The 13,441-nt window shown below is 44.2% G+C and overlaps 1 protein-coding gene across 15 annotated transcripts in view; it reads left to right on the top strand.

The window, feature by feature from the left end:
• LOC105482635 (KIAA0319 ortholog) overlaps nt 1-12,844 on the top strand; it is a 104,938-nt gene extending 92,094 nt beyond the window's left edge. For 12 of the 15 annotated variants that reach the window (XM_071097518.1, XM_071097528.1, XM_071097519.1 and 9 more), the window contains 4 exons: nt 159-281; nt 2,630-2,720; nt 5,665-5,756; nt 9,854-12,844. In XM_071097518.1, coding sequence (XP_070953619.1) covers nt 159-281; nt 2,630-2,720; nt 5,665-5,756; nt 9,854-10,032 — 485 coding nt within the window. In that variant the 3' untranslated portion in view covers nt 10,033-12,844. Of the gene's footprint in view, nt 1-158; nt 282-2,629; nt 2,721-5,664; nt 5,757-8,587; nt 9,832-9,853 lie in introns of those variants that run through there. The other 3 variants (XM_071097526.1, XM_071097530.1, XM_071097531.1) reach the window with 3 other exon arrangements.
• Nucleotides 12,845-13,441: the final 597 nt, after the last annotated feature.

Below are 13,441 nucleotides of genomic sequence, written 5' to 3' on the forward strand. Positions count from 1 at the left end.
TGAGAGACTATCTCCAGAACCCCTGTCCATACTGTAAGGTCTCTTAATTCAACAAGATGCATTTATTTGGGACCTATGCTACTGAAGATACAAAAGAAGCTGGATCCAGGGATTCCCTTTTCCGCATGCTGACCTCAGCCCTACACACCTCTTTGCAGGTTGCCTTCTGAAATGTTCTGGCCATGGCCACTGTGACCCCCTCACGAAACGCTGCATTTGCTCTCAGCTATGGATGGAGAACCTCATACAGCGTTATATCTGGGATGGAGAGAGCAACTGTGGTGAGTTCTGGCATAGAGGAGGCTTTGGGTGAGGAGCTTTAAGGCAGCTCATTCTCAGTTATCAGAAATATCTGCCCAATATTCGAGACCAACCTGGGCAACATGGTGAGACTTCACCTTTACAAAAAATAACAAAATAAGCCAGGCATGGTGATACACGCCTGTAGTCTCTGCTACTCAGGAGGCTGAGGTGGGAGGATTGCTTGAGAGGAGATCCAAACCAGCCTGGACAATATAGTATGACCCTGTCTTAAAAAATTAACTGGGTGTGGTTGCGTGTGCCTGTGGTCCCAGCAACTCAGGAGGATGAGGTGGGAAAATTGCTTGAGCCCAGGAAGTCAAGCCTGCAGTGAGCGGACAGAGTGAGACCCTGTCTCAAAAAAAAAATGGAAGAAAGGAAGAAGGGAGGGGAGAGGAGGGGAAGGGAGGGGAGAGGAGGGGAAGGGAGGGGAGAGGAGGGAAAGGGAGGGGAGAGGAGGGGAAGGTAAGGGAGGGGAGGGAAGTGAGGGAAAGAGGGAAAGAAAAGAAAAGAGAGAAAAAAAGAACTATCTGTCCAGCTTTGCAGTTATAAACATTCGGTTCTTTTGTCACCTGAAGCCAAGTGAACCAGCTCACTTGGTAGTGAGTTAATACCCTTCTTACAATCTACTTTTTGGGGTGTGTTTAGGCTTTTACATAAAACTTCCTGATGAGAAAATCCCCTTTGGCAGAGCAGAATTGGCTCACTATTGCTGACATTTCTAAGAAAGAATTGCTTGGGCCATGGGCTGCAGTTCCAGGTTACACCTGCCTTGGCTTAGGCTCAGTGTGATTTTCTGGTGAAGTGGCCCCTGGTGTGGATCTTCTAGAATCAGGTAAAGAAGAGAATTTGGCCCACTCTTCCAGCTGTTCACACAGGCAGGCACCAAAAACTGGAGCCATAGCAGAGCAAGCTGGCGCCCCTGAGGTCCCTTCTGAGGAGAAAACTGTATTTTAATGGCAGTCTACTAAGTAAATTTGTTGTTTGGGGAACCAGATGGACATAATTGGCACCGAAGATAGTAAGAGCTGACTGCCAAAGTATATTCCCATTTAATACTATTAAAAAATCAGAAAATAGCCAGCCCTTGGATCATTATTCCAATGAAATTATATAACATTTAATAAAGTTAAACTTTTTTTTTTTTTTGAGATAGAGTCTTGCTCTGTCACCCAGGCTGGAGTACAGTAGCACAATCTCAGCTCACTGCAACCTCTACCTCCTGAGTTCAAGCAATTCTCCTGCCTCAGCCTCCCAAGTAGCTGGTATTACAGGTGTGTGCCATCATGTCCAGCTAATTTTTATATTTTTAGTAGACACGGGGTTTTGCCATGTTGGTCAGGCTGGCCTCAAACTCCTGACCTCAAGTCATCTGCCCGTCTCGGCCTCCCAAAGTGTTGGGATTACAGGCGTGAGCCATTGCACCCAGCCTAATAGAGTTAAACTTGGCTCCCTAGTAGACTTAAACTGGGCTTCTCTGTCTCTGAATTACCATTGAACGCTTTTCACATTAGATTTCTGTAAGGATGTGGACGGAACGAGGGTCAAGTAGTTTCCGAATTGCTCTCTGGCTGTGAAAAATGTCTTCATGCCATAAACAGACATACAGACGTTTTATTAAAACCAAGCCGGGGCCGGGCGCGGTGGCTCAAGCCTGTAATCCCAGCACTTTGGGAGGCCGAGACGGGCGGATCACGAGGTCAGGAGATTGAGACCATCCTGGCTAACACAGTGAAACCCCGTCTCTACTAAAAATACAAAAACTTAGCCGGGCGAGGTGGCGGGCGCCTGTAGTCCCAGCTACTCGCGAGGCTGAGGCAGGAGAATGGCGTAAACCCGGGAGGCGGAGCTTGCAGTGAGCTGAGATCTGGCCACTGCACTCCAGCCTGGGCGACAGAGCGAGACTCAAAAAAAAAAAAAAAAAAAAAAAAAAACCAAGCCGGAACTTTCAGGGGTGGGGGTTGTGGTTTTTGGCATTCTGGAATGAATATTTTGATGTGGTATACATGTGTGTTTATATAAGAGGCATTACTACTACGTAATTGACTAATTTTAGTTATTTCTGATTATTCTGTTCCCAAGTTAGCATGAAATATGTACTCCGTGAAGTCCTGAAACCCAGTAGATAAAAACAGGGCAGTTTTAGGTTGTTCTCGATTTATCTGTATTTTACCTTGCTCTGCTCTGCTACTAGCCTGATGAGATGTTATCAACTCCACAGGTGGCCTTTACTTGTAGGGATTTAGAAATATTTGTTATGAGTCATCAAAATAAAGTTGTTCTACAAATAGTCTATAACTGTGTCCACTTTGGTTTTCTTGTGTTTCAGAGTGGAGTATATTCTATGTGACAGTGTTGGGTTTTACTCTTACTGTGCTAACAGGAGGTTTCACTTGGCTTTGCATCTGCTGCTGCAAAAGGTACCTAGAGTGCTTATTCACGTGAAATAGAGACCCTATACTAGGTGTGTTTTGACAGCTTAGGAATTGTTTACTTGGGCTTGGTAAACTGCTAAACTGTTTATTATTATAATGCACTTTCTGCCACAAAGCATAAGTGCCTAAATAAATGGAATATTAGAGGCAGCATTTTCTCACTGAAGCTCTTGTGTTTTCTAGGAGGGTCAACGATTCTATATCATATCTAATGTTATTCTCTATCGGTCTTACATTATATTCACTAGAGCAGTACTGTTTTCTCACTCAACCACAATCAATACAGAAGACTTCTGTGACCAGTGTTTGGGAGTTTCTCTGCACACACCATTCAAGCAACAGTTTTGCAGTGGACACCAGCTGGGTGTCCTCCAATTCAGTTTTGATGCTGTCTACCTGGAGATAGCGTCACATCCCACGGTTAATTAAGGACTCAGTCCCCAAGACTGCCCCCCACCCCATTCAGATGCCAGTTGCATACCCCAGGTTGTTTTACCTGGGCTTCTGACTGACTATAAATTGGGTCCCTCAGTTCCCTCTTTGGGTTCAGTTATTTTGCTAGGATGGCTCAAAGAACTCAAGGAAACACATTAGTTATTTATTACAAAGGATATTACAAGGGATACAGATGAAGAGATGCATAGGGTGAGGTATGGGGAAGGGGCCTAGAGCTTCCATGCGCTCTCTGGGCATGCCACTGTCTGGGGACCTCCACGTGTTTGGCTGTCCAGAGGCTCTCTGAACCCTGTCGTCTTGGGCCTTTTATGAAGATTTCATTGGATATTTATAGAAAAGTAGCTGGACAAAAAGGGTATGGTGTGATACTAACAGGCTGTGGGGAAGCCCAGCAAGGGCTGTCCAGATTCTTCTCGGCCTCTCTGTAAAGCACTCCATCCTCCTGGGTAGGAGGCAGAACTCTTTCTGAAATGAGCATTTTATGACCTGTAATCAGACAAAGTAGGTCAGAGAATGTCTTTACAGCCGGCTCCGAGACAGAAAGGCAGGGGAAGGTTCTTGCTTTGGAGAGAATAAAGAGCAGGTGAAAGGAAGGCAGGAGAAGGTCAGAGAGAGGGACATTCTGTTTTCTGAGGCCTAAAGTGCCCCAGCATTGTAACAAGGGCCGTGGGAGTTATTAGCCAGGAACCGTGATGAAAACATGCATACAGATGTGTATATATATATATATATGTCTCACAAGTAGCTAAGTGGCCTTACAGGTCTCAGTAGAGGAAGGAGTTCTGGAAGTATACTGTTCCAAATGGTAGATTTTGATTATTTTCATTATGTAAAGCAATAATCTAATCCACCTGAATTGTTTTAAATAAATTTGAAACTGTAAGTGAGGCAATAACACCGCCAAAGAGAACTTTTGCTTTAGGTGTTTCTTTTTTCCATGGAGCTGACCTCTGAGAAGCCTCAAGCAACCTCATTGGCCAAACCTTCCAGAACCCCATGCTAAACCCTCTGTCCTGGAAGGGAGCATCAGGCCCACTCTTTCATGTGAAACACTGTAACTGCTCTCAAAAGGTGTGATTTTTAAAAAACGTATATTTTAATCTGGGCGAGGTGGCTCACGCCTGTAACCTCAGCACTTTGGGAGGCCAAGGTGGGTGGATGACTTGAGGTCAGGAGTTTGAGACCAACCTGGCCAACATGGAGAAACCTTATCTCTACTAAGAATACAAAATTAGCCAGGCATGGTGGCGCAGCCCAGCTACTCGGGACCTGAGACAGGAGAATCGATTGAACCTGGAAGGCAGAGGTTGCAGTGAGCTGAGATCGCACCATTGCACTCCAGCCTGGGTAACAAAAGCAAAACTCCGTCTAAAAAAAACACTATATTTTAATAGTTATTTTTCAGAAATCACTTATAGATTATTTTAGTTTTGTGATTACGTTCCCAAAATTGACTGGTGAAAGGGAGCCAGGTGCAGGCACTTAGAGGCCTAAATCCCGTTAAGTTTTCCCAGAGCCATATGTGACCCTACTGTGCATGGCATTAAACATCTTCAGCTTTGTGACATGTCTATCAAGTAGAAGATGATGATGCTAGTAGTGATAACTGTGAACATGTATGAAGTATTTGCCATTGTGATTATTGGCTAAGTGCTTTGTATGTATTATCTTATTTAGTCCTCTCATCAACCATGTGAGACGGACTATTCTTACTCCCATTTTACAGGTGAGGACATGGAGGCACAAAAGTCTCAAATAATTTTCTCTAAATCACCAGCTAGTAAGTGCTAAATTGAGAGCCATGCTTCTGATCATCATGCTCTCAGAAAATTGCTTTTATGCTGTGAAATTACTATTTTGTTCTCTACATGCCTTCGCGTGGTCTGGGTGTGTATTTCCAAATAATCTCTGTACACAGGATGAGGCACATGGGACCAGCCTAATGTTCATGTGTTGAGGGAAAAAAAAAAAGAAAAAGATGGGGAGCAGCTGTTGCTAATTAATTGTGGGAATATATTATAATTTTTGCTATTTTTTTCTGATTGCTAGTTCGTGACACCTTTTCATTACTGCAGCATTGGACATTGCAGGGTGGTATAGGTTCAGGGGAACATTTGCTCGTCCAGGCTCTTCTGAATAAGGAATTACTCATGAAGAACAGCTCCCTGGGCCAACACACAGGTGTTGAGAATTGCACTGAAGGTCCCTGGCACTGCAGCCTGAGGCTTAGCTGAGACCTGTCGATAGGTGGGCAAGAGTGATGTGGCTGTTTATACCCCGAAATGGGTTTCTCCAAGATGCATAATGCCCCTCTGAGCTCTGACCTGGCCTTGCGTATGTTTCTTTAATAAAAGATGCCAACTATCACATCACAAAGGCAAAATGTTTCCTTTAGTGTCTTTACTGTGTGTTAAATCCTAGATCTCAGTTACCTTTCTAAAGATCTGAGTTGAGTTTTCATTGTTCCTTTCAGACAAAAAAGGACTAAAATCAGGAAAAAAACAAAGTACACCATCCTGGATAACATGGATGAACAGGAAAGAATGGAACTGAGGCCCAAATATGGTAAGACAGTCTCCAGAATGACTGCCTGGCACCTTTCCTTGATTTACCCTAGGTATGCCTGAGGACTAACTTGGATCAAGGGAGAACGATCCGCTGGAGTCAGCACTTTAATTGGGAAGGAAGAGTGAGGGTGGGATTCTGTGATGACAAACAACCTTCAGGCCGGGCACGGTGGCTCACGCCTGTAATCCCAGCACTTTGAGAGGCCGAGGCAGATGGATCGCCTGAGCTCAGTAGTTTGAGACCACCCTGGGCAACATGGTGAAACCATCTCTACTGAAAAAATACCGAAAAAAAAAAAGCCAGGCGTGGTGGTGTGCGCCTGTAGTCCCAGCTCTTCGGGAGGCTGAGGCAGAAGAATAGCTTGAGGCTGGGAGGTGGAGGTTACGGTGAGCTGAGATTGCACCTCTGCACTCCAGCTTGGGCTACAGACTGAGACTCTGTCTCAAGAAAGAAAAAGAAAAATAACCTTCATCAATCCTGAGGATGTGCTAATGCGGGGGTGGGGGCAGGAGGCAGTAGGTTCATTACAAATTTAATGAAATTTTGGCATGATGCTTTGAGGCATTAATGGTTGAGGGATATGAAATGTTATCAGCTGGGCACCTACCAATGACCACAGGGCGAAGACTGCTTTTTAACCAGAGGTGTCCCCAGCATCTGCTTTTTTTCCTACTCCTGGTTGGAGGGTGGGGGGCAGTTGAAGATACTCCCTCAGCTCAGCTCTGAATGCTGTTCCCTTCAGGTCTGCTAGGACAGAAATGCAGCAAGAGGACATTTGGATTTTAAAGCCTAACATTTTTCAGCAGCTGTATTATCTAATTAGCCATTGATATAGATGGACACAAAGGCTTTACAGAAAATTGACTTTCTTCACAAAGCGTATTGATCCCTATGCTTAGGAGCACCACTTGCCCACCTCGGTTAACTTTTTCATTCTCGTTTATTAACTGTTGCATACTTAGTAAAACTTCTCTGGCCCTCTGAGGCTGCTAAACACCGATTCTATAGGTTTTCCATAATTCTGGGCTTATGACTAAGTTAATTTTTATGGAAGATATAATCTTTTTCAGAGTTGTGAGGTGCAAAACATTGTTCACAGTGAGTGTTGAATGCCTACCCTGTGCACAGGCACTGGGTTAGGCCCTGGAGACTGGGAGAGGAGGAAGCACAGAGCCTGCCTTTACAGGAGCTCGCAGCCTGTAGGAGGATAATTATACTGGAGCGCAAGGAGTTCTACCAATGCATGGATGACGCCGGGTAGGAACACTCAGGTCAGAATGACTGATCGTGTACAGAGAGTGTAGCTAACAGGGCTTTGGCAGGAAGAGCCTCACAGGAAGAACAAATAGTAGCATACATTGAGTGCTCACCATCTGCATTGCATATCAGAAGTATTATGGTGACTTTCACCTAAGAGCTCAGTGTGCTTTAGGTTGCATTATATCACCCACCTTTGTTTTAAAATACACTCATCCTTCTGACATTCCCGTTTCTATTCATAGAACCCTCATTCTCATTGCCCCAGTTTGAAACCTCAGTCGCTGGTGCTCCACACACACTGCCCCCCATTCCAGACACCCGCACCTTGTAGACTCTTGTCCTCTTTCCTCATCATTATTATCACCACCCCAGTTCAGGTCCTTACTGTTTCACCTGTGAACTAATAGTAATAATAATAATAAACAGGTATTTAATGTCAAATATATACTAAACACATCTGAAGTACTTTACCCATTGAATTCTAATCCTACCCATAGCTGTATGAGGTATGTGCAATGATTATCCCCATTTTACACAAGAGGAAACTGAGGCAAAGGAAAGTTTAGCAACTTGCCCAAGTAACATAGCTGGTGAGTGCTGAAGGTGGGGTGTAGGCCGGGCTCTTCCTCTACATTGCACTGCCTCTGCCTTGGTCCGTTTGGGCTGCTCTAACAAAATGCTGCAGACAAGGAGGTTTATGAACAACAGATACTTATTACCCACAGTTCTGGAGGCTGGGAAGGTGAATTCAGCATCTGGGCAGGGCTACTTCCTCATAGTTGGTGCCTCCTCACTGCATCCTCACATGGTGTAAAGGGCAAGGCAGCCTCTGATGCTTCTTTTTTTTTTTTTTGGAGACACAGTCTCGCTCTATCCCCCAGACTGGAATGCAGTGGCACAATCTCAGCTCATTGCAACCTATGCCTCACAGGTTCAAGCAATTCTCATGCCTCAGCCTCCCAAGTAGCTGGGATTACAGGCACCTGCCACCATGCCCAGCTAATCTTTTTTGTATTTTTAGTAGAGACAGGGTTTCTTCATGTCGGCCAGGCTGGTCTCAAACTCCTGACCTCAAGTGATCCACCCGCCTCGGCTTCTCAAAGTGCTGAGATTACAAGTGTGGGCCACCGCGCCTTGCCTCTGGTGCCTCTTTTGTGTGAGCACTAATCCCATTCGATCACCACCCAAAGGCCTCACCTCTTGGTACCACCATTTAGGCGTTAGATTTCAACGCATGAATTTGTGGGGGTGCAAACATTCAGACCACAGCAGCCTCTATGTCTACTGTCCATCTTCCATCCTGCATGCTGTGGTTTTATTAATATCTCAGAACAACATTTTAATAGTGTCATTTCTCTGCTTACAGGATAAAATCCAAACTTCATGGTTTACTTTGTATTCATGTGCTTTTCTGTGAGGTTCCTGCCTCTCTCTCTCCAGCCTCTCCTTCATTATTTCCTACATGAATCATTTGCTCCAAACAAACTAGTTTTTTTCTAAATATCCCTGGATGCTTCTGCGTACTCCATGCCCTTCCACTGTCCTCCTGTCTAAATTCTCTTCTTCAGATCTCACTGATAGAGACAGGAGACAGCCAAGGGTCCCTGGTGAAACCGCACCTCCAAGCCTAAAACAGCCTGAAGGCTGAAAAACCGGAATGCTGGTCCCTGATGAAGGCCCTGCCCTTTCCCAGCTGATTCTCTCTAAATAATGTCCACCTGCACACTGGGGAAAGGGGGTGGAGCCACAGGAGGTTCACGTCATTTGCAGTGGGGAGGAGCCTGGCCTCTGCAGTTCCTGTGTGGTAACTTGGGATTCAGTCTGTGAGGCAGGAGGTTGTTGGCATGACCCCCTCTCTATTTGCTGAGAGTTTTTGTTTCCTTTTTACCCAATAAATTCAATTTTTTTCACCCTTCTGTGTGTCCGCGAGCCTAATCTTTCCTGCTAGTGTGACAAGAGCCTGGTTTTATCCGAACTAAGGAGAAAGTTCTACAACATCACCCTACGGGAAACATCACTGAAGCAACCCCAGCCATAAGTACATGTGCTTATTTCCTAATTCATATACAATTTAAAAAATATCTTACCTGTTATGCGCCATCTTTTCATGAGTCTATGCCTTTTCTTTTTTTTTTTTTTTTTTTTCCTGAGACAGGGTCTTGCTCTGTTACCCAGGCTAGAGCATAGCAACACGATCATAGTTCACCATACCCTCGAACTCCTGGCCTCAAGTGATCCTCCCACCTCAGCCTCCCAAAGGGCTGGGATTATAGGCATGAGCCACCAGGCCCAGCCAAGTCTATGTCTTAAACCCCTAGCTAGACACCATAAATCCTTTGAGAGTAGGAATTGAATCTTATACCTGTTCTGTCTCTTAGGTTGACCCCCTGAAATCAAATATTCTACCAAAATTATATTAACCAAACGGTAAAATCACAGAAGCTTTCATTTGTTGGATGCTTACAATGTACTAATGGCTGGGCCAAGAGAGCGTTACATGCACGATTTCACTTAATCCTCACCATAAACTCATGGGGTAGATGCTTTATCTTCCAATTGAATAGAGGAGGAGACTGAAAGCTCAGAGAGGTTAGGTATCTTGCCCAGGGTCAAGCAACTGGCGAGTGTCAAAGCTGGGGCAGAAGCTCAGGTGAGGCATCAAAGCCCCTGCAATTACTTGCTGGGAAACCCAAACCGCCTGCTGTTTTGAGTGATTGCTTTCAAGGTGCGGAGAGCACCACTCCGTGCTCATCACAGGACCTGCAACCAGAACGACTGACAGCTGGAAGCAAATCATGGCATTTCTCCTGAGATGCTTCTGTGCTTCTCTCTAGGTATCAAGCACCGAAGCACAGAGCACAACTCCAGCCTGATGGTATCCGAATCTGAGTTTGACAGCGACCAGGACACAATCTTCAGCCGAGAAAAGATGGAGAGAGGGAATCCAAAGGTTTCCATGAATGGTTCCATCAGAAATGGAGCTTCCTTCAGTTATTGCTCAAAGGACAGATAATGGCGCAGTCCATTGTAAAGTGGAAGGACCCCATAGGAATCCTTGAATCCAGGACCAGTCAGTGGGAGTTACAGCACAAAACCCACTCTTTTAGAATAGTTCATTGACCTCCTTCCCCAGTGGGCTAGATGTGTATCCCCACGTACTAAAAGACCGGTTTTTGAAGGCACAAAACAAAACAAAAACGTTGCTCTTTTAACTGAGATGCTTGTTAATAGAGATAAAGGCTGGGTGAAACTATAAGGTACATACTTAAAAGAGTTTTGTGTTTTTGTAGCTGGCACAATCTCATGTTAAAGATGAAAAACTATTTCTATCCGTAGAACCTTAGAGAAGGTGAATTAAATAAGGATTTAAAGAGGGATGGTTTCTCTCTTAGCCACTGTGATTGCCTCTAAGGAACAGCATTCTAAACATGGTTTATCTTGTAGCACCTGCAGTCAGATGGCTGTGTATGTTATAATAGCTTATCTAAGAGGCACAGGTCATCTTCTGTGGAGGGACGGAGAGTCTTGCGTGTAGCAAGTTTTCTGTGCTGACGGCAACACTCACACAGTGCAAAGCCCTCCTGGTTTTCAATTCTGTGCTGTGTCAATGGCAGTTTTCAGCTCTCTCAAGAGAGCAGCTGTTGGCCATTCAAGAGCTAAGGAAGAATCATATTCTAAGGACTGAGGCAATAGAAAGGGGAGGAGGAGCTTAATGCCGTGTAGGTTGAAGGTAGCATTGTAACATTATCTTTAAGAAAAACTACAGTGACTCCTCTGGGTGTTGTTTAGCAGTCTTGTTCTCTAATGTAAACTGAGCCCCAGTTTACATTAAATGCAATAGAAGTGATGAATTCATTAAACGTTTATTATGTTCTGTAGGCTGTGCATTTGGACTGCCATAGATAGGACAATTGTGTATATATTCCAAAACTCTGAAATACAGTCAGTCTTAACTTGGATGGCGTGGTTATGATACTCTGGTCCCCGACAGGTACTTTCCAAAATAACTTGACATAGGTGTATTCACTTCCTATGTTTAAAAATACATTTAAGTGTTTCTACCGAATAAATCTTATTTCAAACATGAAAGACAATTAAAACATTCCCACCCACAAAGCAGTACTCCAGAGCAATTAACTGGAGTTAATTGCAGCCTGCTACGTTGACTGGTTCAGGGTACTTCCCCATCCACCCTTGGTCCCGAGGCTGGTGGCCTTGGTGGCGCCCTTGGCATTCTTTGTGGGAAGATTAGAATGAGAGATAGAACCAGTGTTGTGGTACCAAGTGTAACCACACCTAAACAATATCCTGTTGCACAACGCTTTTGTAACACATGGGAAAACTAGGATTGCATTGCTGATTAAGAAGCAAGGTATTTCAACCACCAGGGCAGGAGTGCCAGAGAAAATCTTCCCCATGGGCTCCTAAAAAAAATTCAGCTTTTAGGTGCTTTTGTCATCTCCTGGAGTATTCATCCTCATGGGACCATCTTATTTTTACTTATTGTAATTTACTGCGGAAAGGCAGAACTAAAAAGTGTGTCATTTTATTTTTAAAATAATTGCTTATGCCTACAGTTTCTGTATAACTAGCCAATTCAAAACTGTCTATAGTGTTAGAAGGAAAATGTGATTTTTTTTTTTTTAACCAGTATTGAGCTTCATAAGCCTAGAATCTGCCTTATCAAGTGACCAGGGTTATGGTTTTTTGCATGCAAATGTGAATGTCTGGCATAGGGGACAGCAGCCCAAATGTGAAGTCATTGGGCATAATGAGGAAGAAGGGAGTGAACATTTACCACTTTATGTACATAACATATGCATTTTACATACTCAGTTGATCCTTATAATCAACCTTGAAGAGGAGATATTATTATTCTTATATTGCAGATAGCCCTCTGAAGGCCCAGAGAGGTTAAGTAGCTTGCCAGAGGTCACGGCCAAGATGTAGTGGATCTAAGCACTGAAAGCAAATTTTTAAAACTGTAGTGTTCTGCTTTCCACTACACAAAGAACTCCTGCCTTGATGGATAGAGGGCAAATTCTGGTGGAACTTTTGGGCCACCTGAAAGTTCTGTTCCCAGGACTAAGAGGAATTCCTTTTAATGGGTCCAGAGAGCCAAGGACAGAGGGAGAGATGGCCTGTACAGTCTCCTGTGGATCACACCCTCCCTCTAAGTTTGCAATGGACTTCTCCTGCCCCTCCTCCTCTTCTGTCCTTGGCCATCTCAGCCTGGCCTCTCTGATCCTTCCATCACAGAAGGATCTTGAATCTCTGAGAAATCAAACAGCACAGTAATGATCGGAAAGTGGGTCCTATCTTGTTACCCCATTTCTCATCAGAACAAAGCACGAGATGGAATGACCAGCCAGCGTTCTTCATGGTGGACTGCTTATCATTGAGGGTCTTTGGGAGATAAAGCCCCCTAAGAGCTTTGGACAGAGAAAAACAGACCCTAGAATATGGGAGTGGGTGTTTGTAGGGCTCACAGGATAACAGACATTTGAGTCGCTGGTTTACATTCCATGAAGGAGGATTCATACCCATGGCATTACAGGGCTAAGCATGTGTATGACTAAAGAACTATCTGAAAAACATGCAGCGAGGTAAGAAAATGTACCACTCAACAAGCCAGTGATGCCACGCTTTGTGCACCGGGAGGAGAGTGACTACCATTGTTTTTGTGTGACAGAGCTATCATGGATTGTTTGAATCTTGGTTTTATTGCTTAAAATGTATTATTTTTCCCTATGTGTTGACAAGGTATTTCTAATATCACACTATTAAATATATGCACTAATCTAAATAAAGGTGTCTGTATTTTCTGTAATGCTTATTTTTAGGGGGAAATTTGTTTTCTTTATGTTTGGGTGTAGAGGGATTTCCCTTGACTATGGGTCAGCAAACTGTGGCCTGCAGCCTGTGTGTGCATGCCCCATGAGCTGAAAAGCGGGTCTCATGTTTTCAAATGGTTGAAAATAAAAAAAAAATTGAAACGTGAACTATATGAAATTCAGATTTGTGTTCATAAATAAAGTTTTATTGGAACATATCCACATTCACTCATTTATGTATTGTCTATGGCTGTTCTTACGTTACCTGCAAAGCCTACACTATTTACTATCTGGCCCTTTACAGAAAGAAAAAAATTTGCAGAAGGCTGGACTAACATCCCCTGCTCCTTCCCTGTGGAAAGACAAGTGTTTGGGAAGAACTGAGCATGCTCAGTCAGCTCCCCTTCCTCTGCGTGGGTGGTTCTCTGCTATTAACAGGCAGTCTGTCCCTAGTGCCAGAAGGCCCGCAGTGTGGTGGGGTGATTAGATTCTGGAGAGAGTATACTTAAGGCTACATCCTCTAATCTAGCTCTTACCAGTAATAAAGCCATTTTTAAAATGAGGGCCGGGCGTGGTGGCTCATGCCTG

This window comes from Macaca nemestrina, chromosome 5, assembly GCF_043159975.1.
Source record: "Macaca nemestrina isolate mMacNem1 chromosome 5, mMacNem.hap1, whole genome shotgun sequence".
Classification (NCBI taxonomy): domain Eukaryota; kingdom Metazoa; phylum Chordata; class Mammalia; order Primates; family Cercopithecidae; genus Macaca; species Macaca nemestrina.